Genomic DNA, 24,448 nt, shown 5'->3' with positions numbered 1-24,448 from the left:
CTGCTTTTCTCTGGAAACTTAAGATTTGTTTGGTGTGTGTCCATGAAGTTTTGACTCTTAGCATAAAATCATTAAAAACTATAGTCAATAATGGCCAGTGCTGCTTTTTTAAAAGAGGAAGTAGAAATCAAAATATCATGCAACATACTTCCACTAATCCTACTTTATGTTTTGGATGATTACGTCTGTTGCACTGTAGACGATCCTTTCCACTTCTTTTTTATTTGGTTCATCACATGACAGACAGGTTTTAATCAGATGCCACACCTCAGACTGTACCACGATATTCATATTAGAGGTGAATAAAGAGGAATGTTAAAATATATTTGAGGAAATATTATTTGTACGATAATTATAAAAGTAGAATATGCAGTCAATTTTATGGCAGGGAATTATTATGTGTTCATTATTTTAGTTTACGATGTTTAAAAAAACACCCACAGTCATAGTATCAACCAAAACACAGAATCTTATAAAACCAAGATTCACTGGTTTGTCCTGTGATTTGACAAATATTGAGCAGCGTAAAATTACAATGGACACAAAGGGCAGTCCATGTCTTGGGGGGCTTTCAGACCTGAAAGTTGCTGACAGTAAAACTCTGGTGCTCTGTAACGCGGTAAGTTGAGAAAGTTAATATTATGACACGTTGGCATCATTTTAATAGACACTGCGATTCTGTGTTTAGATTTATTTTGATTCTGCTGTTGTATCTTCATTTCTCAGGTGAAGCTCCAGGCACAGCAGATGTCTGGGATGAATTTTGAGATGTTCTCACCAATCAACTACAAAGACCAGGTTGTGAGTGGGACGAACTATTTCATCAAGGTAATTGCTTTTCTTCCTTGTGACATTTCAAAGTCTGAACAACTAAAATGCTGTAAAAAAGCTCAATACTATTCATTAACTTGGCGTTTATGAGGATAGTAGTTAAGGCGTGCCTATCCAAAGTATCTTGCCATGGTAATCCAGTCAGTATTTGCCTAAAAATTCTGTTCATGTGTCGTATGAGGCCATCAGATGTGGCAGAATCTTTTCTGAATATGGTTAAATGCAGTGTTCTTCCTCTTGGAAGTGGTGGATAATTGTGGACGAGTTTATTCTCAAATATATAATATCACGAAGACGGGTCTCTTTAAACCTGAGGAGACGCCCATGGTGTGTGTGTGTGTGTGTGTGCGCGCGCGCGTGCGTGTGTGTAAGGTGTGTTACCTGAAGAATGCAGTTCACAACACGTCTGTCAAGCTTGTTGCCTTGCCAAAAAGCCAGAGACAAAACTTTGCTCTTCCTTACAGGTAAAGGTTGGAGAAGGAGAATATGTCCACTTAAGTATTTTTGAACCGCTTCTGTGTGCTGGAGGAGCTATCCAGCTGTCTTCTATCCAGACTTCCAAGACTTTTGAAGAAGAAATTGAGTATTTTTAGGGTACTAAACCAAACTAAGCAACACACCACAGTGCTTGCAGGGTGCACTCTGATAAAAACAGCTTTGACCTGTTCTTGACTCATTCTACCACGCATCTTTTTTCACACTTAACATGTAATAACATGCTGTAATCATTTTGATCATGATGTTTAGAGGATTCTAAAATGTAGCAATTCTTTATACAATAATAAATGTCTGATCTGTTGTGATTCTATCGAGTGTTCATTTCTGTGACATCAAGTTTTTAAACCGCTTGAACGTCAGGACAAGGCTTTCAATGACATATTTTTGGATGTTGTGAGGGTAATTATGTTTCACTATCATGTGTTCTGCATGTTAGTCATGTGATTCATGAATCAGTGCTCATTTCCTGTGTTCTTGGAACTTCCTTTCAGATTTTTGGTTCCTCTTGCAGCCAGATGAATAAGAACCACACAAAAACAGTTGATCACTCCTCATCAATTTACTTCTAGTTGATTATTTCAAGGTCTTAATTCATGGTTTTCATTATGTCCAATGTGCTTCTTTTAAGAACATGTTCTTGCTGTATTCGACCGAATCCATCTTGCTCTCTTATTTAGGCGTCCGTCCTTAGCAAAAGTCAGATAAATTCAAAAGTCAGTCATTCTGACCAGCAAGATTCAAGAAAAAAATCATGTAAACATAGAGTAAATAATGACAAATAATATTTCCGGCAAGTAATTTAACAGTCACCATTGTAAATGATAGGATTCAATATATAACGGAGTGTACAAAATTTACAATATTGAAATATAACCATTAAATTATTTTCAGACTGGAGTCATCTCAATCTCTCATTTCTCTGTACTTGATGTACTGTATTTGTTTGTGTGGTTTGTCCAGCAGATGTCCTCAGCTCCAAGATTTTCATCCCACCCAACAAAGTTAAAGCCACAGCTGGAGACTCATTGGATTTATTCATCTACATTAACCTGTCATTTATTGATTTGATTAAGCGATTTACAAATGAAAGTTGATTGATTGATTGAATTAATTCAGTTAAACAGGGAATGTTGTCTTCCTTTTATTGCAAACCTTTCTGTAAAACGTAATTGTACATCTTCCTGACCGTCAATCTGATAATGTCTTTAGGAGGTGATAAGGTAACATCCTTCAACTTAAACAAAGTTCATGTCACGGTTTAGTATTTCTGTCATGTTGCTCTGCAGTGCTGGAGTGCTGCAGCAGGAAGGGCCAAACTTGTGGGCTATAGGATACTTTCTACTCCTGTCTGCGCCTTGCCTACTCTACACTTAAACTTCCAGCTTTCAATGAAAACAGATGCATTCCTTCTGTCTCCTGTTTTCCTGTTCTAACTCTCTCTAAAATGACAAGAGCAAAAGGATTTTGATTCTAAAATGGTAAAAGGAAAAGGAAAAGCAGGGGAGTTTGATGAGATAAAGGCTTTGCTAGTTAAAATAATGGATAAGTCAAATAATGAATTCCTAAAAGAGTTAAGGAAGGCCATAAAAGAAGTGAAGCAGCTTCAGAAAAATATGGAAGAGAAAGACCAGCACATTGTTGCCTTGGAACAGAGAATGAACAATATGGAACAGTTCATCGTCAACTGAAGACGATTGGGTTGATCAACAACATCTGGATGAACAGCTGCAAGATCTTCAAAACAAAAAGGCTTTTTCCGGAACAGATGAAAACAATCATGATCAAGAGTGCTGACGAGCTGCAAAATACAATCAATAAATTAAGCCCAAAAATACTTTATTGATCCATCAAACAGGGATCAAACTATCCAACTGAATAAAGAAAAATAACATCAAACACAAATTAGGACATTAACTTTGTTTTTATCAAAGTTAAAATAGCCTTAATTACTGCATTGTGGGAAATGTGGTTTTTGGTCAAAGCATGCTTTTAAACTTTTTGTTTTTAGACACAAAAAAAAAAGAATAAATAAAAATAATTTTTAAAAAAGCTGCTCTGAACTTATTGCTTCACATATCTATTCCAAGTGTTGTTGTTTTTTCAGGGGACCTGAACTACGATATGTTAAATCCTCTATTGGTTTTACGGTTAAAAAATTATTCTGTGACTCTGTCCCTGATTGTGCTGCTCCGTACCAGGTATGGCACAAAATTTCTCTAATCCCTGATATGGAAGATACATGTTTCAGAACTTTATTCAGCACTACTTACAACAATCATGCACCCCTCAAAAGGATCTAAGTAAAAATCCACCTCAGCTCCTGCTTTAGTCCTGATTTCTCTTAGCTTGTTTGCCAAAAATACAATCTATTGCATTGAGCAAAGACTTTTAACAAATCTGACTGGCAGTCATGCAAGGCAACGCAAAAAAATTGTACTTAGTCTAATAGATAGACAAAATCCACATACTTCAAACAGGAACTGACTATTAGCCTTGAGCCCAAAAATTCTGGAACTTTAGTATTATGGAAAACAAGAATATGCCTTCCAATCTCCCCACCAGAATCAAATTTGATGGTGTTGTTGCCACTGAAACTAACACAGTCTACCACACATTTGGCTAAAATTATTGCTTGTAGTCAGGCACACGTGTTTAGTTGGACTGTTTGCAGTCCGAGAAAAAGTTTACTTTACAAGCTGCAGATCGGTGAGCAGGCTGAGACAAATCAATGGTGAATTGCAAGCAAACACTCGGCCGTACAACTGTGATGATGATGACAATAATGATAATGATGAATATCAGCCCTCTCCGTTCTTCATCGAGGGTAGAAAAGATGTCTATATCATGACAAAGGTACTCTTTCATCTGTTAGTTACGGGGTCAAATCCTCAGAGCAGCTGTTGATATGGATCTGGGGTCATCCTGGTGTCGGTTAAGGTTCAGCTGTGGGAGGAGCTGTCCTCAAAATGTCAGTCAATGACTCTTCAGGAAAATCCCGCAATACTGTCAGGACTGCATACAGGAACAATACACACTACTGAATTACATTGTGAGTTGCTGTGATGAAATTAATGCAGGTTAAATAATCTTGAATTGTGTTTTATTGGTGTGCTTTTTGTTTCAGAAATGCTTTGATGATTTTGTATTTTTAATGACCACTATTATGTCATTTTGTTCTCAACATTACCGGTGTGCTTTAGAAAAGATTTCCAGCTTGAATCATTTGTTCAAAAAGGTCTGATATGTTATTTAAATGTTTTCTTAATTTTTGAGCAGCAGGTTTACCAGCATATTTGGCTTTGGGTCATAAGACAAGTGAAATTCACTCTAAAGATGTAATCCTCCAAAGATGAGATGTTTGCGTTTAAACTCTTACAAAATTTAACATATGGATACTGTATGTAATGTCCACATATATGACACACTGTAATGTAGGTGTGGTATGAAAACCACCTTATCTATTGGCAGTTGTCTTAGAGTCAATGATTGATCTATATGCCCCATTTCTCATGCAACATATGTCTTACAACTCTGCCAGGTGCTTGGATATCAAGGAAGTGGCAAGGGTAATCAACCAGTCTAATATGGCTGTCAACATCCCAGGAGTAATAGTGATGGTGGTTTTCTACCTGCTGGTCCTTGGGACTGGCATCTGGGCTTCCTTCAAGTCCAAGAAGAAACAAAAGAAAAGTGCAGCCACTGGAATGGACATGGCCCTGCTGGGAAACCGGAGCATTAACTGGATGGTGGGGATCTTCACAATGACAGGTAAGGAGGGCATAGCTTATAGGACTTTTTGTATATATATATATATATATATATATATATATATATATATATATATATATATATATATATATATATATATATATATATATATATATATATATATATATATATATATATATATATATATATATATATATATATATATATATATATATATATATATATATATATATATATATATATATATATATATATATATATATATATATATTCATTCATTCATTCATCTTCTAACCCGCTTAATCCGCAAACGCAGGTCACGGGGGAGTCAGGGGGCAGTCTCAGGGCGTGAGGCGGGGAACACTCCGGGCACGACGCCAGTGCACCGCGGAGCCACATAGAAACAAACAATCATTCACACACACACTCACTCCTATATATATATATATATATATATATATATATATATATATATATATATATATATATATATATATATATATATATATATATATATATATATATATATATATATATATATATATATATACATCTGTGTATGACTGTGAACACCGCACTTTTCAATGACATATCTTCAATAACTTGCCATATTTGTGGATGACAATTGTTTGCAAACAAAGGAAGTACATGCCAATCTAAAACAAGGACATTTCTGGCAGTCAATGATGGTTCCTATCGATAAAATTCAGGATGCTCTTGAATTCTTGTGGTTATCCATGAGATGATTCCATGTCTGCTAATCTATCCTGCAGCTACATGGATCGGAGCAGGCTTCATTGTTGGTACAGTTGAACTGGTGTGCACACCCTCCATGGGATTAAGCCGGGCCATGATAGTGTTCCTCTCATACAGCTTGTCTTTTATCATTGGTAAGACTTTTAGATCATATCTTTATTTTATATGTTTAACATAAAAATTAGACCTTGATAATCATTAAAAAACGAATTATTAGATTATTAAAAATGTAAATGTTAAATGTGTTCTCAACCATTTGTTATTAGGTTTTATTCACCTTTCTTACATGCTAAACGTTATTTTATTTTTAATTAATTTTTGCATAGGAAGAAGATTTTATGTGTCTCTGTCCCAGAAGTCAAGATAGAAGTCCTCGGGCGGGACTAAATAGTGATATTTTTTCCAATGACTATTGCGTTTCAAGGCAATGAAGAAAAAAAAAGTTACATGCAGTTCCAATTACAGTACTTTAAAGTGAATGAAAGCTTGTTTTAGGGGAAGCTGAGCTTCCCTTGTAGTTGTAGACAAATCTCTGAAATATCTATTAACTACAAAAAGGCATAAAGACAAAGGTCATACCAGTGGTATCCACAACACAGTATGTAAGTCTGAAGTCAGGGCTACATTATTATTTGTTTATTGTGTTGTCTTCTAAATTCTGTCTCTTAAATTTTATACGTCTGACGAAATGAAATGAATGACATGAAAATGTCCTGTGTTCGTGCATAATAAGTGTGGAAATCACTGATCTTTAAACCTTAAGTGTTATTTTACTTCCAATTGTTATTGCTCCTGGTATTATTTTCTTATTTTTTCATGTTCTTTTCCTTTAATGAAGGTGGCCTGGTGTTTGTTAGACCAATGAGAGAAAGAAACTGTTTGACGATGCTTGACCCTTTTACTATCAAGTACGGAAAAGAAGTAACAGCTGGACTGAGCCTGCTTTCGGTTGCTTTAGACGTGGCCTGGGTGGCATCAATTCTGAGTTCTTTAGGTAGGGACTGTCTGCCTGTCTCTTTGTCTGTTCGGCCATCCGTCCATCCGTCTGTCCGTCTGTCTGTCCGTCTGTCTGTCCATCCATCCATCCATCTGAATTTGTTTGACAGGAGGAACCATGAGTGTTGTCCTGGATTTGTCTTTCTCTCTTTGCATCTGGATCTCTTCTGCTGTTGCCGTTATCTACACACTAATGGGGGGTCTCTACTCTGTGGCCTACACAGATATAATACAGCTTATCCTCATATTCATTGGTTTGGTGAGTTGGTTTGAATATTTATTATTTAAATGTGTTTAAGTAAACAGGTGTTAGGGTGGCAGTAGCAGGGTGGTAGAAGCTCAGTCCACTAAGTCGTGGGTCGGGGTCTGGAGAGTGGCTAGTTCAAGACCTATATCGGGCAAAAGATTTTGTGGAGTGAACTGGCAGTGGGAGGTGCCAGTTCACTGAGCACTGCCAAGGTACCCTTGAGCAAATCATTATTCCTTTTATAAGCTGCTCCTTGGAGCGCCCCACAAGGGAACAGTGTGTGTGTGTGTGTGTGTGTGTGTGTGTGTGTGTGTGTGTGTGTGTGTGTGTGTGTGCGTGCGTGTGTCTGTGGGCCTGTACCTCATATACATATGCTTGTGACAATTGACTAAAGGGAAAAACTGATTTTTCTTATGGGGGAACGAAAAAATTATTTCATTATTTCATTATTAAAAGGCTCAGATTTGTTTGAAAGCATCATTTGTATTTTTTTTTTGATTCTCAGATCATCTGTGTTCCCTTTGTGTTGATGAGTCCTTACACCATGGACATCAGTCAGACGCTGACAAACAACACCTTACACGCTCCCTGGATTGGTCAACTAGAGCTGAAAAACATCTGGATAATAATTGATGACTTTTTATTTTTTGTAAGCAGGCAATAACATGTACTTTATCACAAAAAATTCACACTATTGTCTTCATACATCTCCGTAAATAAAGGTAGATATTCCGCAGTAATAATTCAATTAAGCAACTAATTGTTTTACTTTAAAGACACTGGGAGGTTTGGGATACCAGAGCTTCCACCAGAGAACCTTGTCAGCTTCTTCTACATCCAGCGCCAAGCTCACTTGTTTTGTTGCTGCTTTCCTCTTGCTGGTATTTGCAATACCTCCTGTGCTCATCGGAATGGCCGCTGCATCCACAGGTAATAATGATGCACCTTTAAGAATAGAATAGAATGGAATAGAATGCCTTTAATGTCATTATAAACAGCAAAGGCAATTCAGGATGTAAAATAAAGAAATCTTAAGGTCCCATATTTTACTTTTTAATCAAGTTCATACTGCTGTCAGATTCCCAGCTACACTGAATTCAACATGTGTCGTCCCAAACTGAACTGTCAGAACACACTGTTTCAGCCTCACCCCACCACCGACTACAATAATCCCTTGCTTATTCGAGCTTCAGGATGTGTGGCTTCACTACATTGCGAATATTTAAAAATGTTTGTATTTTATATATTGTCCTCGATGAGATAAAACTTACGTTACACAAGGGAGAGAGCGAGAGGCAAGGAGCAAGTGTCTCCCATGAGCTGTAGTCTAGTGAGACCGTACACGTATGCTATTGGCTGACAGCATCCATGTGTGCATTCCTCTTGGTATCTATCATCTTTCTATCTATATATCTGTCTGTCTGTCTGTCTGTCTGTCTGTCTGTATCCATGTAAATTCCCCTTATGGCAACCCACACAGAGCAGCACCGCTTCATATAAGCATCACCAACACCTATCTCCCTCATTTGACCTCATCTCATCTTTATGCAGGAAAATCATGTCAGTCATATAATAGTGTGCACACATTGTTGGTGTGTGATTGTTGCTGAGTCAATTTTTCATCAACCAGTAGATATGCAAAATCTTCATGTGCATAATTAATTATTTAGTCATGCAATTTCAAACCCATTTTGTATGATTAACAGGGAAAAAGAATTGTTGTATATTGTAAACACGTTGGACATTAATAAAATAAGTTGTGTATTTACAATTTTCCTTGTTTTGTGCCCACGTCTCAGACTGGAACCAGACTACCTACGGTTCTCCGTCTCCATATGAACGTGGAGAAAATGCTCGAGTTCTGCCTATTGCCATGCAGCACCTCACGCCAGCCTTCATCTCAGCTGTTGGCATTGGTTCTGTTGCAGCTGCTATGATGTCATCAGCTGATTCTGCTTTGCTTTCTGGAGGTTCTGTCTTCACCGCCAATATTTACAGGACCATCCTGAGACCCCAGGTAGAAAACAAAAACAAAAACACAAAAACAAAAAAAGGCACAGAAAGGGATTAGCAGTAACACCAAGCACTGGCTACCAGTGGACAGAGCAGTCCACTGCGACAAAGTTTTGCCAGAACAATCAATCAGACATTGCATGGTTGACTACAAAAAAGTTCTTGAAGACGTTTCGTCTCTGAGAGACGAAACGAGAGACGAAATATCTTCAAGAACTTTCTTAACGTCCAGTGGATTGACTTAAACAGCTTTTGGATAACCATGACCTGGATAACTGAGAACCTACACAGACACTACAAAAAAACTTCCACACACATGGAAAAATGACTCACTGGTCAACACTACGAGCATCTACAGCAATTATGTGGGGATTTAAGTCAGATTGGACAAATGACAGGATGATCAGGCCTAAAGGATTGAAACTACAAGGGAGGGGGTATGTAGGAGACACTCAAGAAAGGTGCCAGTGTCTCAGGATCCCAGTAACAGCAAACAGACAGCATGGTAGTTAACCACAACCAAATACCTCCAGGCAAGTACTAAAAAGTCATCTGAATGATAAGAACAAAGTCAAAGGCATCAACAAGTGGACAGACAGACAGGCAGACAGACAGACACAGACAGACAGACAATTCATTTATCATGAAGTAATTCGCTGGATGTCATCCATCCCTAAGTATGCATTGCTAGTCATGTTGAGCCCTGCTACGATCACAAACTGGCCAAAAGAGTGAATAGAAGCCACAGATATCAAGACAGGAAAGCTCCTCACCATATATACAGTATGTTAAGTGGAAGACAAAGACCATGAACTCGAGAGTTCAGGGTCTTGATGAAACATGATGAAACATTGAAAAGCCAAGAGTACATCAAGAAGATTGCCCCACAGGATGAACATGTAAGTGAGTGTCACAGGCAGCAGAAATCTGATGACAGATAGGAGGAAGAAAGGCACACAACATAGTAGCCCAAGCCCCTACATGGCTTGTATCACCATCAAATAGAAGAAGTTTCTCATATCAATAAAACCTATCAATGAAAACCTACCAAAATCCTAGACTGACAGCAACATCTGAAAGAAAGATGAAAAAGTTTAAAAGAACCAATGGTTGAAAGAACACCTGGAACAGATAAAAATCAGGGGAGTCGTGTAGTCGTAGGTGCAGTCAGGACAGCGACCCCTAAGCTGAAAGTGGCTAAGCTGAAAGCAGTTTCCATGGAACACCAACTGAAGCCTCAGTCAAGAAAAGCACAGTTCTAGGAAAACCTAACATATTGCACAGAACCAAACTCCCAAGTCTTGAGGACATGACCCGAGCTTGAGGACGACACAGATACCACCAGGATATGCAGTATATCTGTCTGTCTGTCTGTCTGTCTGTCTGTCTGTCTGTCTGTCTGTCTGGCTGTCTGTCTGTCTGTCTGTCTGCCTTTTGGTTTTTATTTATTCTGTTTTATTCTCCTCTTCAGGCATCAGACAGAGAGAATGAGTGGGTGGTTCGTGTGTCTGTAGTGGTCGTGGGTCTGGTTGGAACGTCTCTCACCATGCTGAATAAGAGCATCCTGGTGTTTTGGCTCTTTAGTAACGAAGTGGCCTACATCACAGTCTTCCCTGAACTCTTCTGTGTCCTCTTCTTCAGCATCTCCAATGGTTACGGTGCTATAATGGGTGTACTGGTGGGATTGGTGTTGAGACTGCTGAGTGGAGACACATCACTAGGATTAGAACCAGTCATCCACTTCCCAGGATGCACTCTTGAGGACGGTGTTTACGTTCAGTATGCTCCTGTTAAGACTATCTCCATGCTGGCTGCAATTGCTTCCATCTTGTTGTTCTCGTATGTGGCTTCTATCCTCTTCAACAAAGGTGTTCTTCCTGAGAAGTGGGATGTGTTTAAAGTGAAAGCCCGGCACTCACCAGTACCACTTACACCAGTAGGTGGCGCCACAGGGGACAATGAAAATGAGGCATTGAGTAACAACATATTTTCTGAACAAAGGCTACACAACTGAAGATTCGCAAGATTAAATTTTTTGTGTGTTCAGAGGCATCTGTTTCCTTAATGTATAATATAGATCAGTTATAAATACCGTTAAGTAGTGTTGTAAAAAGTTGCTGATATGAAATATTTGAAATGATTGTTCTCTGTCTACATTTTCATTCAAGTGTTTTTTGCTATTGTCATGGAAAATTTCTTTCGACTAAACAAGGAGACAATCACTAATACTGAAACGAGAATAAAGAAGTGGAAAACTAAGGCCCCGTCCACACGATGACGGATTTTTTGAAAACGCAACTTTTCTGTTGATAGACATATACTTTAATTAGCCCAAAGGAAATTCATGTTGCGTTTACACCTTCCGTCCACACGGCAACGCAGATATCCGGAACGAAAACGTAACTTTTTAAAAACGCTGGCCGAGGTGGATTTTTTTAAAAAACGCTGGGTCTGCGTTGTCGTGTGGACGGTGTATCCGCAACTTTTTAAAAACGCTGATGTCTTGCCTGCGACGAAAACCGCTGTGACGTCATATTTATGGGCCCATGTGTTGTGACAACAAAACACGGAGGACTCCTATTGGATAAAATTTCAGTCAATACTGCCACCACATGGTGTGGCATGCTTATAGCCGTCTTCGAAAACGCAATGGTGCGTTTACGTGTGGACGGAGATTTTTTTAAAAACGCTGTCGTGTGGACACAAATCGTTTTCGATGTGTTTTTAAAAAGTTCAGTTTTTAAAACAATCCGTCATCCTGTGGACGGAGCCTCAGATTTTTTTTTGTAATTTTACTCAAAGCTTTGGACTCAATTCACACAAGCAGAAGGCTGGTTCAGATGAGTGAGTGAAGAATATAATGTCTGTGCATCCTTTATACCATTGTGACACAGCGAGTTCTTACACCTATGCAAAATTGATGTGTTTGGACCTGATCTGAATTTAAGTGTAATTTAAGTGAAATAATTTAAAGTGCATCATAAATTGTCTTAACTAATCATGAAGATTAACACAGGGTAACACAATGGTTAATATCTGACTATACAAGCAACAGCAAACTTTCACAAAAAACATAGTATTTTGCAGAGAAACTGTTGCTGTTAATTGGGTTGAAAATGAATAAAGCATTTTAAAAAAGAGGAAAAAATTAAGAAAAATATCATGCCCTACTAAAATTACTCTTGATTTAGGTTGGAACCCGGAATGAAAAAAGTTCCAGTGTGGATGTCAAAGAAATGTTCAGATTAAATATCAAACAAAAAACACTTTAAACTAATGTTAAATTATAAAACACAAAAGCAGAATAATTTGTTACTTGCAAAGTTTGTATTGGACTTTGCAGATTGTGAATTTTTGAATACTGTACTACAAAATGCATAACGATCATGACTGAAATTCGACAAAAACGGATCAAACGTTGTGACTGTCAGTAAATATGAATGATGAAGCTGATTTATCACACAGCTGTAACCGTTTGTTCTTTGTTTCTAAAGGAGTTGGTGCACATTCCCACACTCCCTTTTTCACATTCTGACATGCCTGTTTCTACAGACACACCTCACATTTCTTTCTGTCTCAGAACTATAGCTTTCTGTCAATAAATTAATATTTAATGTTCATCAAATCTGCTGTACGTCACACATGTATACAAAGCTTTTTTTGAGACCATCCAACCAACCAACCAATCAACCAACCAACCAACCAACCAACCAACCAACCAACCAACCAAACACATCAATTTTGAAAGTAGTACCTGACTAGTGCATAGACTAGTCAGGTACTAGTAGTCTACACACTAGTCAGGTACTACTAGTGCAGAGACTAGTACCTGACCGTGGATCAAAGCTAGTGATTTGATCTACCTATGCATTAGCTTTGATCTATGGTCTTACTCGCACTGGCCTTCTCCCTTGTGTTTCTATTCTATCCGGTTCCTGAGCGTACAAAAGTTGAAATTTGACCTTAATCCAGTTTTCTCAAGGTCATCATCTCATTTTCATTCCCTTTGCCGCCCGAGTAATATGCTTTTTGTTTCATCTTTCTATCTGCAACGGTTGTGAAGATATTCGGTGGACATACGAATGAATGGAAAAACACTGGAACACTGACGATTACAATACATCATCGCTTTAAAGCAGGATGAAAAAATAGGTATGCCAATACTCATGCTAACAACAACAACAACAACAACAACAACAACAACAACAACAAAGAGTCTGATCCCAGAAGTTGCAGGTTTTCTGGAACACACAGGATTCCTAAAACAAAGTAAACACAAAGCCAGGTCAAAGAAATGTTGTGACAAGTCATCTGGCTTGAATTAGCTAATGCCTACAGGCACATTCCCAACAATGTAATCAGGATAGTTGTGAAACACTTTCACAAATTCAGATCAAGCAACGGGATGATTAGCAGCTTCATGGAAGGGAAAGGAGATGAGAAAATCAGACAAAGGCTATAGTCCTCCAAACATTTGATGCTTGAGTTTCAAATTACACAAAATTTCACATATTACTACCCCATGTCCACATTTAAGACAAACTGTAACGACACAACAGTAGGCATGGTATTAAAACCACCTTTTCCACAGAAGGTTGTCCTACATACAATGAGGAATCTGATTCGACACTTTCACTAGTGAAATTCCATCCCTCATATGAGTCAGACAGTCAATCACTTTGCTATTAGGAAGTACAAAGGCAGACAGTTTAACATGGCTGTTAACATCCCAGGAGTAATAGTGATGGTTGTTTTCTACCTGCTGGTCCTTGGGACTGGCATCTGGGCTTCTTTCAAGTCCAAAAAGAAACAAAAGGAAAGTGCAGCCACTGGAATGGACATGGTCCTGCTGGGAAACCGGAGCATTAACTGGATGGTGGGGATCTTCACAATGACAGGTGAGGAGAGCATAGTTTACGGGACTAGTATCTAAAGCGTATTCTATAAATTCCTCAATATTAAGGGGCTTATTTCTTACAGTATGGAATATGTTGGATCAATATGTAACATGTTTTATATATATTTTTCTTTCCATGGATGTAATTATTTTGAACAAAGTATGATCTTAGCTGTAGCATTAGATTGTATTCAAAAGCCAAGTAAAAGACATGATTAAGAACCTCACTGAGGCATTGTCCTTTTTTGCCAGTGTACATTTCCATCAGTGATATACTGTACAGCTGTGTGATGTTTTGAAATTTCTTGTGCTGCAGTTGTGGAAAATTTAATCCAATTTCTTTGATTGTGCCCAATGTGATTCCACAGATATCAATCCAACTGAAATGTGCCCCCAGTTCCATGAGTTGTTGGTGTGATATTGTAACTAAACTCATCAAGACCATTTTTTTCCTTTCAGTTTTTGGTTTATGCCAGACCTGTGGTCCTTGACAAGCAATGCATATCTTCAGTTCTTTAGGAGATATTGCACAAGTAGCTTCATATTAAAGCTTGTGAGGATGTGTTGCATGTCAGTGTTGTAGCAGAGAGTTAAACCAACTTTCTGTGAACCAGCCCATACTGCGCTTGGTAAGCAGTCTCTTTGGGTGTGTCCAAAGTCACTTGAAAGAAAGAATAAGTCAACTGTCCCTTTTATAAACTAGCATAGCAAACTATCAGTGTCATCTTATTGAAAAGGAAGACGAGAAAGTCACCAGGCAAGACTGATTTCATCAAGTATGACAGATTGCACTATACAAAATGTAAATACAAGTATTCCAGAGTCTGTATACAAAGGTTGAAATGGCTCATTAGCTGCCTACGTTGACCTTTTCAATAATTTTCAAAGTCTGATGAGTGAAAGTGTTTTTTTGTTGTTGTTTTTAAATGGGAATCATCAGCATTCATAATTGAGGGCAAGGTTTTGCAGATTTCCATGACTCAAACTTTCAAACGTTAAACATTAAAGTTGTTTAAGTGAATCCACTGGACTTTAAGACTTTCTTGAAGACCTTTCACCACTTATCCAAGCCTCTTGGCTAAGAGGCTTCTTCAGTTCTAATGGTGGTTGGTCTTGTCTCAGCATATGTGTTCAGTGCTATTCATATTCTAAAGAGCAGTGTCAAGACCTGTCTGGCTCCTCTACAATGGTCGATGGGAGTACCAGGAGGTGTCAAAGGGTGGACAAAGTTTCATTTAGCCTTTGTATTCTAATGGTGGTCACTAGCATGCTCATGATCATGGTAATGGTAATCATTAGCATGCTTGTGCTAATGGAGGTCATTTGCATGAGCCACTCCCCTTGGCCTATCTCTTGAGAAGTTCTTTTCAGGAGTTTTGAAAGAACCTGATAGTGAATCGGCGAAAAACGATTTCACAGACCCTCTACCCCCCCCCCCCCAAAAAAAGGTGGCTTCTTCACTTCCCTGTCCATAATTTGAACATTGGTATCCTGAAATGAGTATCCCTCTTCCAAAAGGCTAAAAAAGACTGCCGAGTACTGTCCTGATGAGTTGACTCTTCTGTGTTGAGCCATTCGCTTGTGGGAAACCAAAAACAGAAAATGCGAAACTTTTCTATAGTCTGTTGTGTAGACAGTAGTAAGGTATGGAATGTTCACGCTCAAGTATGCACCTGCCTAAATACATAGGGGAAACTAAAACAAGAAAATGCCTAACTTTATTAGAGTCCTCTGTCTAGACAGTAGACTGTCTAGACAAGGTGAGGAATGCTCCCTGCAGTGAGGAATGCTTAACTACATGGGGGAAACTAAAACAAGAAAAAGCCTAACTTCATTACTGTACCCTATGTAGACAGCTCAGATGATTTCCCTTATGTAGACATCTGAGCATTCTTCGTTCAGTTCAGTGTATTGATTTTACTGATAATCATGACCTGGGTAAATGAGAACCTACACAAACAACAGTGTTGAGAGTAACTGGGACATGATTGCAGTCTGAAGAGGAAACATGTCCATAGTCTGACATGAGTAAAACAACTGAGAAAATTGAGACGAAACTAAGATCACATGAGCTTTACTCTACAGTTCATAGTATATATGATTATTATGGATTGCTGTAATGTCAAGCATAAATTTAGAAACTGCAGAAAAATGCTTATGATAATCCAGTACGTAGTTTTAATTGTAATTGCAGTGCTTTTGGAGTGTTTGCTATTACAATAACATGCTGGCCATCTTTCAAAGTAATTTTGTGTGGAGATAATTGATCAATGGATTATTTTACTTTCAGAAAAAAAACGGTTCAATCAAAAATTCAATCTGCACCTAACTTCTTCTCTTCAGAGTTCCTGCTTTAAAAACCTGCCACCACACAACCATCTTAACACTTAACAAAATTTTCATTCTCCTTCAAGCGAGAAATTATCTATAAAATTGTTTTCTGTTGACTTTTTTATCCTGCAGCTACATGGATCGGAGGAGGCTTCATTGTTGGCACAGTTGAATTGGTGTGCACACCCTCCATGGGTCTAAGCCGGGCCATGGTAATGTTACTATCATGCAGTGTGTCTTTTATTACTGGTAAGACTTTAATATCATATCTGATGGGATATTGCATGTGTGAATGTTTGACATCACAGTTATAGTCTGACAATCATTTAACACATTAAATTGGATCTTTTCTCAACCATATTCACATTTTATCATGGTAAAACACATATCCTCGCATGAGTACAAAATAGAAGAGAGACAAACAGGTTGTGTCAGTGACATTCAAAAATCCTGTCGAGTCGAGGTCTAGGTTATGTAGCATGTTTCCCCTTGTCTTCTGTCTTTGTAAAATTTCACAAGGCTGAAGAAAATAGTAACAAAATTGTCTTGTGTGGGTGCATGATGAATGCTGTTGATATAGGAGATCGTCACTCTTTGAATGTTATTTGCCTTGTGATTGATTTTCGTTTACCATTACATTTTTGTAATTGTTTTGTGTTTTTTCTTTGAATGAAGGCGGCCTGCTGTTTGTCAGACCAATGAGAGAAAGAAACTGTGTGACGATGCTCGACCCTTTTCATATCAAGTATGGAAAAGTAGTAACAGCTGGACTGAGCCTGATTTCAGTTGTTCTTGACTTGACCTGGGTGGCAACAACACTGAGTTCTTTGGGTAGGATTGCAGTCATCCTCATTTGAGTTGGTGTGAGAAAAAAAATCTACTAATACACGGTACGAAAAGTATTCAGAACCCATTTAAAATGTTCACGCTGTTATATAAATCATACAAGTAAATTTTTTTCCTCATCAATTTACACACAGCAGCCCATACTGACAGAAAACAGAATTGTTGACATTTTTGAAGATTTATTAAAAAAGAAAAAATGAAATATTATTCAGTAAGTAAGTATTCTCAGAACCTTTATTCAGTATTTAGTAGAATCACCCTTTTGAGCTAATGCATTCATGACTCTTTTTGGGATTTATGCCACAAATATTTTATACCTGGGTTTGGGGATCCTCTGCCATTCGTCCTTGTAGATGCTCTCCAATTCTGTCAGGTTGGATTTTGAACGTTGGTGCACGACCATTTTGTTGGCCCCTCCGGAGATGCTCATTTGGGATTAAGATAGAGCTCTGGCTGGGCTGTTCAAGAACAGTCACAGAGTTCTTTGTTATTTTAGCCGTGTGCTTATGGTCTTTGACTTTTTTGGAAGGTGAACCATCAGCCTTTGGATATCTCTGTACTTGACCATGTTCATCTTTCCTTCGACTGCAATCAGTTTTCCTGTCTCTGCAGCTGTAAAATACCCCACAGCATGATGTTGCCACCACAATGCTTCACTATTGGGGCTGTGGTTTTGTTAACACATACCTTAGAAGTCCAAAAGGTTCTTTCTTGCTCTCATCAGACCAGAAAATCTTATTTCTCACCATCTTTGAGTCATTCAGGTATTTTTTAGCAAACTCCATGCAGGCTTTTATGTGTCTTGCACTGAGGAGAGGCTTCTGTTGGGCCACTCTGCCATAAAGCCCCGACTCGTGGAGGGCTGCAGTGATAGCTGACTTTCTAGAACTTTCTCCCATCTCCCAACTGCATCTCTGGAGCTCAGACACAGTGATCTTTGGATTCTTTTTTTACCTCTCATCAACGCTCTTGTCCCTGATTGCTCAGTTTGGCTGGACAGCCCGCTCTAGGAAGGTTTCTGGTCATTTCAAACATTTCCATGTAAGGATTATGGAGGTAGCTGTGCTCATTAAGCAGAGCAGAAATGTCTTTGTAAACTTGGTCAAGTCTTTGCCTGAGCTCTTCAGCAGTTCCTTTGACCTCATGACTCTCTTTTGTTCTGATGCACTGTGAGCTATAAGTTGATTTATACATTCAGATGTGTGGCTCTCCTAATCAAGTCCTATCAGTAGAATCAAACACAGCTAGACTCCAATCAAGATGTAGAAACATCCCAAGGATAAATCTGCAAAACTTTTAACAATTCTGTGTTTTTCTGTCAATATGAGGTGCTGTGTGTACAGTGATGAAGAAAAGCTGAATGATTTTTAAATATACGTAAATATAAAAAATGTAAGGGGGTCTGAATACTTGCCGTACCAACTGTGTGTAGATACACGTATATGAAGATGATGATGATTTCACAGGAGGAACCATGAGTATTATCCTGGATTTGTCTTTCTCTCTTTGCATCTGGATCTCTTCTGCTGTTGCCGTTATCTACACACTAATGGGAGGTCTCTACTCTGTGGCCTACACAGATATAATACAGCTCCTCCTCATATTCATTGGTTTGGTGAGTTGGTTTCAATTTGGTGTTTAATGTGTCAGGCATCAAAAATCTCAGAAAGCGTCATTTGTATTTTCATGTGATTCTCAGATCATATGTGTTCCCTTTGTGTTGATGAGTCCTTACACCATGGACATCAGTCAGACGCTGATGAACAACACCTTACACGCTCCCTGGATTGGTCAACTAGAGCTGAAAAACATCTGGACAATAATTGATGACTTTTTATTGTTTGTAAGGAGGCAAATGTGTCCGTTACAATATATAATTCATAGTGGTGTCTTCATAAATGTGTAGATTGGTGATAAATACTATACAATATATGTACATAATCACAATACAATATGGTATATACTATCACAATAGTATAAAAAAGCTGTTATTAATTGTCAGAGAACAACCAGTTTTTAATGCCAAGGAGAAATGAGTTATCCTCTGACTGCAGATGTAAAGTTTAGGGTGGATGTGGATTCCAAACTGAATGTATGAATTAACCTTTTTTTTTTTTTTTTTTTAAACCTTTTAGTCACTGGGGGGGTTGGCATACCAGGGTTTTCACCAAAGAACCTTGTCAGCTTCTTCTACAGCCAGCGCCAAGCTCACTTGTTTTGTTGCTGCTTTCCTCTTGATGGTATTTGCAATACCTCCTGTGCTCCTTGGAGCAGCCGCTGCATCCACAGGTAATAAAGGTTGAATAAAGATGATTGTGCTTGGGATATAAAACTTGCAAAAACTAGGGGTGTGAAGTTCATGTTAACTATGTCACAGTATGCTTTTGTTCACACAGCAAAGATAACTAATAATGATATGAAACACAACATAATTTTAATCAATAGAATACGTTTGTCTCCAGAAACAACAGTCTGAGAAACAAACCTGAAATGAAAAACCTGTGTGTCAATCATGGTGATTTAAAAAATTGCTTTCTGTGATGGTTACTAGAATGTTCATCCAGAGCCATTGAGAGACAAGCAAGTAGAGAAGGGCCAGGCAGTGGGGTCACAGGCTGTGGTGATGAATGAACTTAACTGCAAGATGGATAACATCTCACTGCTCTGCATGGGGAAGTGGGGAAGTGGAGAGCCCAGTTGGGCCATAGCGAGGACTGAATTGACTACACCATCTGCCCTCTGGTCTTACCTATCATGTTGTTGGGTATATGCTCATATTCATCGCATTAAAGGGGCTTTTTTTATTTTTTACCATTCCTCATTATGCTGCCTGTAGGAAGCATGGTGGTGAGTTGTTTTTCCCCCCCCATCCCTCTATCATCCATTGACCCACCCTCCCTTCACACCCCTCCTTTCAGTTTCAGTGCATCGACCAGTGCTCCCTCACCAGTGTGATGTGCGAACAAACTTTGATGCAATAATGAAAATAAAGGATTTCTAAATTCCGATTTTCTGAATTACTAAAACATTACGTAACAGCAACTTTCCTTGTCTTGTGTTCACCTCTCAGACTGGAACCAGACTACCTACGGGTCTCCGTCACCATACGAACGAGGGGATGCTGCTCGAGCTCTTCCCATCACCCTGCAGCACCTCACGCCAGCTTTCATCTCTGTTATTGGCATTGGTTGCGTGGCTGCTGCGGTCATGTCATCAGCTGACTCTGCTTTGCTTTCTGGAGCTTCTGTCTTTACTGCCAACATTTACAAGACCATCCTGAGACCTCAGGTAAAAACAATACACTTGTGCTTATGCTTCACTGTCTGACAAAAAATGAGCTATTATTGTTAGTAGTTCACTGTTGTCACAGTCTGCATGTTCCATAGAATTTTTCCATCTGTCCTTTCTCCTCACCTGTTTGCCCGACACTCTCTTTACTTGCCCAACTGTAGCTGCAGCTCTTCACATGACTGTCCATGGTTTCTGACTCAGAGTTTCTGACTCAATGTCACTGATTTTGAACTTGCCCTTTCACCGATTTACCCTTTTTCTCATGGATCCAACTGTCACTAATGGAATTTGGCCCTGCCTGTTCCTAGTAGTGATAAGGAGAGGAACCCTCATGAAGCACTGAAGCTTTACATCCCAGTAGTTCACACGTGGGCCAAAGCTTTATAGTGCTTCATAAGATAAGAAAAGCTAAACTAAGCTAAGACAAACTAAGCTAAGCTAAGCTAAGCTAAGCTAAGCGTTTATAGATAAGCATTTATTCGTCCCAGAATGGGGAAATTTTCATGATCACAGTAGCAGCATTCAAAGAGAGTGGCAGAATAGGGTAGACATTCATCTGCTCTACTATGCCATCAAGTGGATAATAAATGTATAAAGCCCTAACATATTGTGATCTGATTATGTAATAAACAAAATGTGCTTGATTTACTTATGTTTGGGAGGACATTTCTTCATTTTTCAATCAATAAGAACAACCTTTTAACAGTGCTTGGCTTCAGGCAGTTTCTTTTCTTTTTTTAGATTATTTCACCTGCTTTTGATATATACCATTTCACATATAGTAAAGGAGAGGAGGACACTTTGGAGTGGCAAAATTATTATTTTTTAAGTCCCAGTTCATGAATGACAATTTGTCTGAGGGTTTGACAATCTGTACAGAGTAACGCTCTTTACCAGGGACAAAAGAAAAAAAAAAACCTCTGGGAGGCCCAAAGATGAAGGATCTCTTTCCCGAGGCTGTACAGAGCACAACTATTATGATCGTCATATGATCTTGAGAATTGCTTTATGTTGGAGTCAAAGGACAGATCTTGATCAGAGACCACTGCCAGGTTCCATTTAGTATTACTGAGTTGTGTAGGGCCAAGAATAATGATTTCAACAAGAAGCTGCAGGTCATCTACATGTTAATATCTTAAAAAAATACTTTGTCTTTTCATAGTAATTGCTTTGTAATTAAAATTAAGATCATGTCTGTTTATCTGCCTGTCTATCTATCTCACCCTCACAAGACATTTGCAAGATATGTATTTCCTGAAAGTACAATGATTATTTTTTTAAAAGAATAGAAAAAGAAAGCAGTGAGAGAAGTATGTGAAAACAGGACAGTGGAATCTTTTCATTTTAATTTGTTCTATTTTATTCTCCTCTTCAGGCATCAGACAGAGAGAATCAGTGGGTGGTCCGTGGTTCTGTGGTCATTGTAGGTCTGGTTGGATCATTGCTGACCACATGGAATAGCAGCATCGTTATCTTCATGTTCATCAGTTTTGAACTGGCCTACATCACAGTCTTCCCTGAACTGTTCTGTGTCCTCTTCTTCAGCATCTCCAATGGTTACGGTGCTATAATGGGTGTACTGGTGGGACTGGTGTTGAGACTGCTGAGTGGAGACACATCACTAGGATTAGAACCAGTCATCCACTTCCCAGGATGCACTCTTGAGGACGGTGTTTATGTCCAATATGCTCCTGTTAAGACTATCTCCATGCTGGCTGCAACTGCTTCCATCTTGTTTTTCTCCTACTTGGCTTCTATTCTCTTCAACAAAGGTATTCTTCCTGAGAAATGGGATGTGTTTACAGTGAAAGCCCAGAACTCATCAGTAAAACTGACACCAGTGGGTGGCGCCACTGAGGACACTGAGAATGAGGCATTGAATAAGATGTCTCTCAATGGAAGAAACACAAACATACATATGGAAGAATAGCTAAAGGTACATTAAACAGATTTCTTAGCCAAAAATTTATTTTTCTTATTAAAGGTTTGTCACATCCCAAAAATGTTCTCTGTCTACTAAGGATGAGCAAGTACACCACAATCTACAGTATATCTGTAGATTGTATCTGTACTTGTATCTATAGATTGTATCTGTACTTGTATCTATAAATTATTTGTATCTGTATCTGTACTCGGAATGGGGGGGAACTTAAACCAGAATTGGGTGTGGTTCTTCCTTTTGTCCATTCGTCTGTTTGTTTGTATGTCCACCATCTTTGCATCCATCTTTGCAACCGTTGCAGACAGAAAGATGAAACAAAAAGCACATTACTCGGGCGGCAAAGGGGTTGAAAATGAGTTGATGACCCTGACCTTGAGAAAACTAGGTCAAGGTCAAATTTAAACGTTTTTCATTCAGGAACCGGTTAAGATAGAAATACAAGGGAGAAAGCCATTGTGAGTAAGACTGTAAATCAAAGCTAGTGTTTTTTGATGTACCTATGCACTAGCTTTGATCTATGACCCACCCTGAAAGGTCATAACTATGCACTTGTAAGGTACTACTTTCAGGATACCCTGTCCTATGCTTCGCGGGATGTTGCAGTCCCTGATTGCCTAGGTTCTTGTTCTAAGTCTGAAACTGATATGGATTGATCAGAAGTTGCTATATTTATTGTTTATTTTGAAACTATTGACAAAACAGCCTCAAAATTGAGATTCAAATCGAAGTTTTTGATCACATAAGTAAGAGAACTATTTACAGTTTTTTATGAACTAAGAAAATGAAATGCATTAATGAATACAACGCATCCAATAGGAAATTATGAAGTACAAAGTATGCTTGTGTGACCGGTAGAAAATGTCCCTCCTGGGCCACCAGAGTGGGGTAGCAGTCAGCTCCTCCTACCAATCAGCCAGAAATTGGTATAAGGTGTCACTATGCTTCCTTTCTGGCTAGGAGTTGACTGCTTCACATGCTGCCGTAAGTTGTCTTCTGATTTTTTTTTGGTTTATGTGCTTTGTATGTGTTTTTAGATGTATATTTGTCATATGTTAGGTTTTGTTCAGGGACTTCCCTCATGCCCACACAGGTGGATTCCTGGAGAGGATTGTTCCACGGGAGGTAAGGGGACAATTCCTTTAGTGTACAGATTGGTTTATTTGGCAGAGGTATTTAACCTGTCTCCTTTTTATTTTAGACAGACTGCCACTGCTGTTTTGTTTTTGTTTTGTTTTTTTTATATATTTGGTTTCCTTGTTTTATTCAATTTTATTGGTCAGGCTTTTGTGACCTTTTATACTCCTTGATTTTATTCTAGGCTTTTATTTTCCCCCAAGACAACAAACAGTACTGTTGCAGCAGTCCTGCTAGCTTTTAACATGTTTTTAATGGTTCTTTCTATTGCATGAGTGTTGCGGGGCCGGTGCCAGGGAGCTGCTTTGGATGGTGGAGCCATCAGTGGTCGGGGTCCCTCACTTCAGCTCCACACTCTCCTCAATTTGTGTGTGTAGTGGTTTTTTACACAGCCTTCAAGTTTTACACTTTACCCCTTGTCTTTTTGGTTGTTTGCTGTGTGAGTGTCGGGCACGGAGCTGGGTGAGTGCTCCGGCCTCGATTGGCTCCCCAATTAGTCATCCCGGCCGTTCTGCAGTGCTCATGCAGACCTGATAGGTCTCTTGGTATTCTTGTTCTTTTTACTCTTTTGATAAAGTTTTTAGTCTTGGGAAGAACTTTGTCTCTGCCCATTATTGGACCGTCACTTGTCCAATGGTTTTTTTTTAAATATCTGTAGCCTGTTCACCAACTTAAATCTTTCAATTTGGTTATTTACTGTTCCTGAACCATTTGAGTTCTCAGTGGCGGCCAGATGCTATACTTGAACAATTGTCATACACAACACAACTTTCTAATTTTTTTTTTTTTTCTCTTTATTTTTAGAGCAAGACAGAGAAATAGAGAGAACAAGTGTGTGCTCGCTATTTAACAGTTGAAATAGCTATAAAGTATACAAATTATTAATTTGATGGATTTGAACTGAAATGAGAAAGCGTCAGACTAAGCGCAAGCAGGT

At 38.6% G+C, this 24,448-nt stretch overlaps 3 protein-coding genes across 3 annotated transcripts; all 3 read left to right on the top strand.

Moving 5' to 3' along the window:
- Positions 1–469: 469 nt before the first annotated feature.
- On the top strand, positions 470–1,629 carry LOC137587736 (cystatin-B-like). Its single transcript, XM_068304340.1, has 3 exons — positions 470–619; positions 727–828; positions 1,296–1,629. Exons 1-3 carry the CDS (start codon positions 536–538, stop codon positions 1,422–1,424), a joined length of 315 nt encoding a protein of 104 aa, XP_068160441.1. The 5' UTR covers positions 470–535; the 3' UTR covers positions 1,425–1,629.
- A 4,139-nt stretch (positions 1,630–5,768) lies between these two features.
- Positions 5,769–11,464, top strand: LOC137587779 (high-affinity choline transporter 1-like). Its single transcript, XM_068304400.1, has 7 exons — positions 5,769–5,948; positions 6,653–6,808; positions 6,921–7,069; positions 7,563–7,706; positions 7,834–7,987; positions 8,857–9,074; positions 10,542–11,464. Exons 1-7 carry the CDS (start codon positions 5,801–5,803, stop codon positions 11,082–11,084), a joined length of 1,512 nt encoding a protein of 503 aa, XP_068160501.1. The 5' UTR covers positions 5,769–5,800; the 3' UTR covers positions 11,085–11,464.
- Positions 11,465–13,784: 2,320 nt separating this feature from the next.
- LOC137587921 (high-affinity choline transporter 1-like) lies at positions 13,785–22,373 on the top strand. Its single transcript, XM_068304608.1, has 8 exons — positions 13,785–13,968; positions 16,431–16,547; positions 16,974–17,129; positions 18,611–18,759; positions 18,844–18,987; positions 19,280–19,433; positions 20,215–20,432; positions 21,811–22,373. The coding sequence occupies exons 1-8, from the start codon at positions 13,785–13,787 to the stop codon at positions 22,363–22,365; spliced, it is 1,677 nt and encodes a 558-aa protein (XP_068160709.1). The 3' UTR covers positions 22,366–22,373.
- Positions 22,374–24,448: the final 2,075 nt, after the last annotated feature.

Source organism: Antennarius striatus, chromosome 20, assembly GCF_040054535.1.
Source record: "Antennarius striatus isolate MH-2024 chromosome 20, ASM4005453v1, whole genome shotgun sequence".
Classification (NCBI taxonomy): domain Eukaryota; kingdom Metazoa; phylum Chordata; class Actinopteri; order Lophiiformes; family Antennariidae; genus Antennarius; species Antennarius striatus.
Note: the sequence above shows the minus strand (reverse complement) of the source record. Positions and strands in the feature narration are given on the sequence as shown.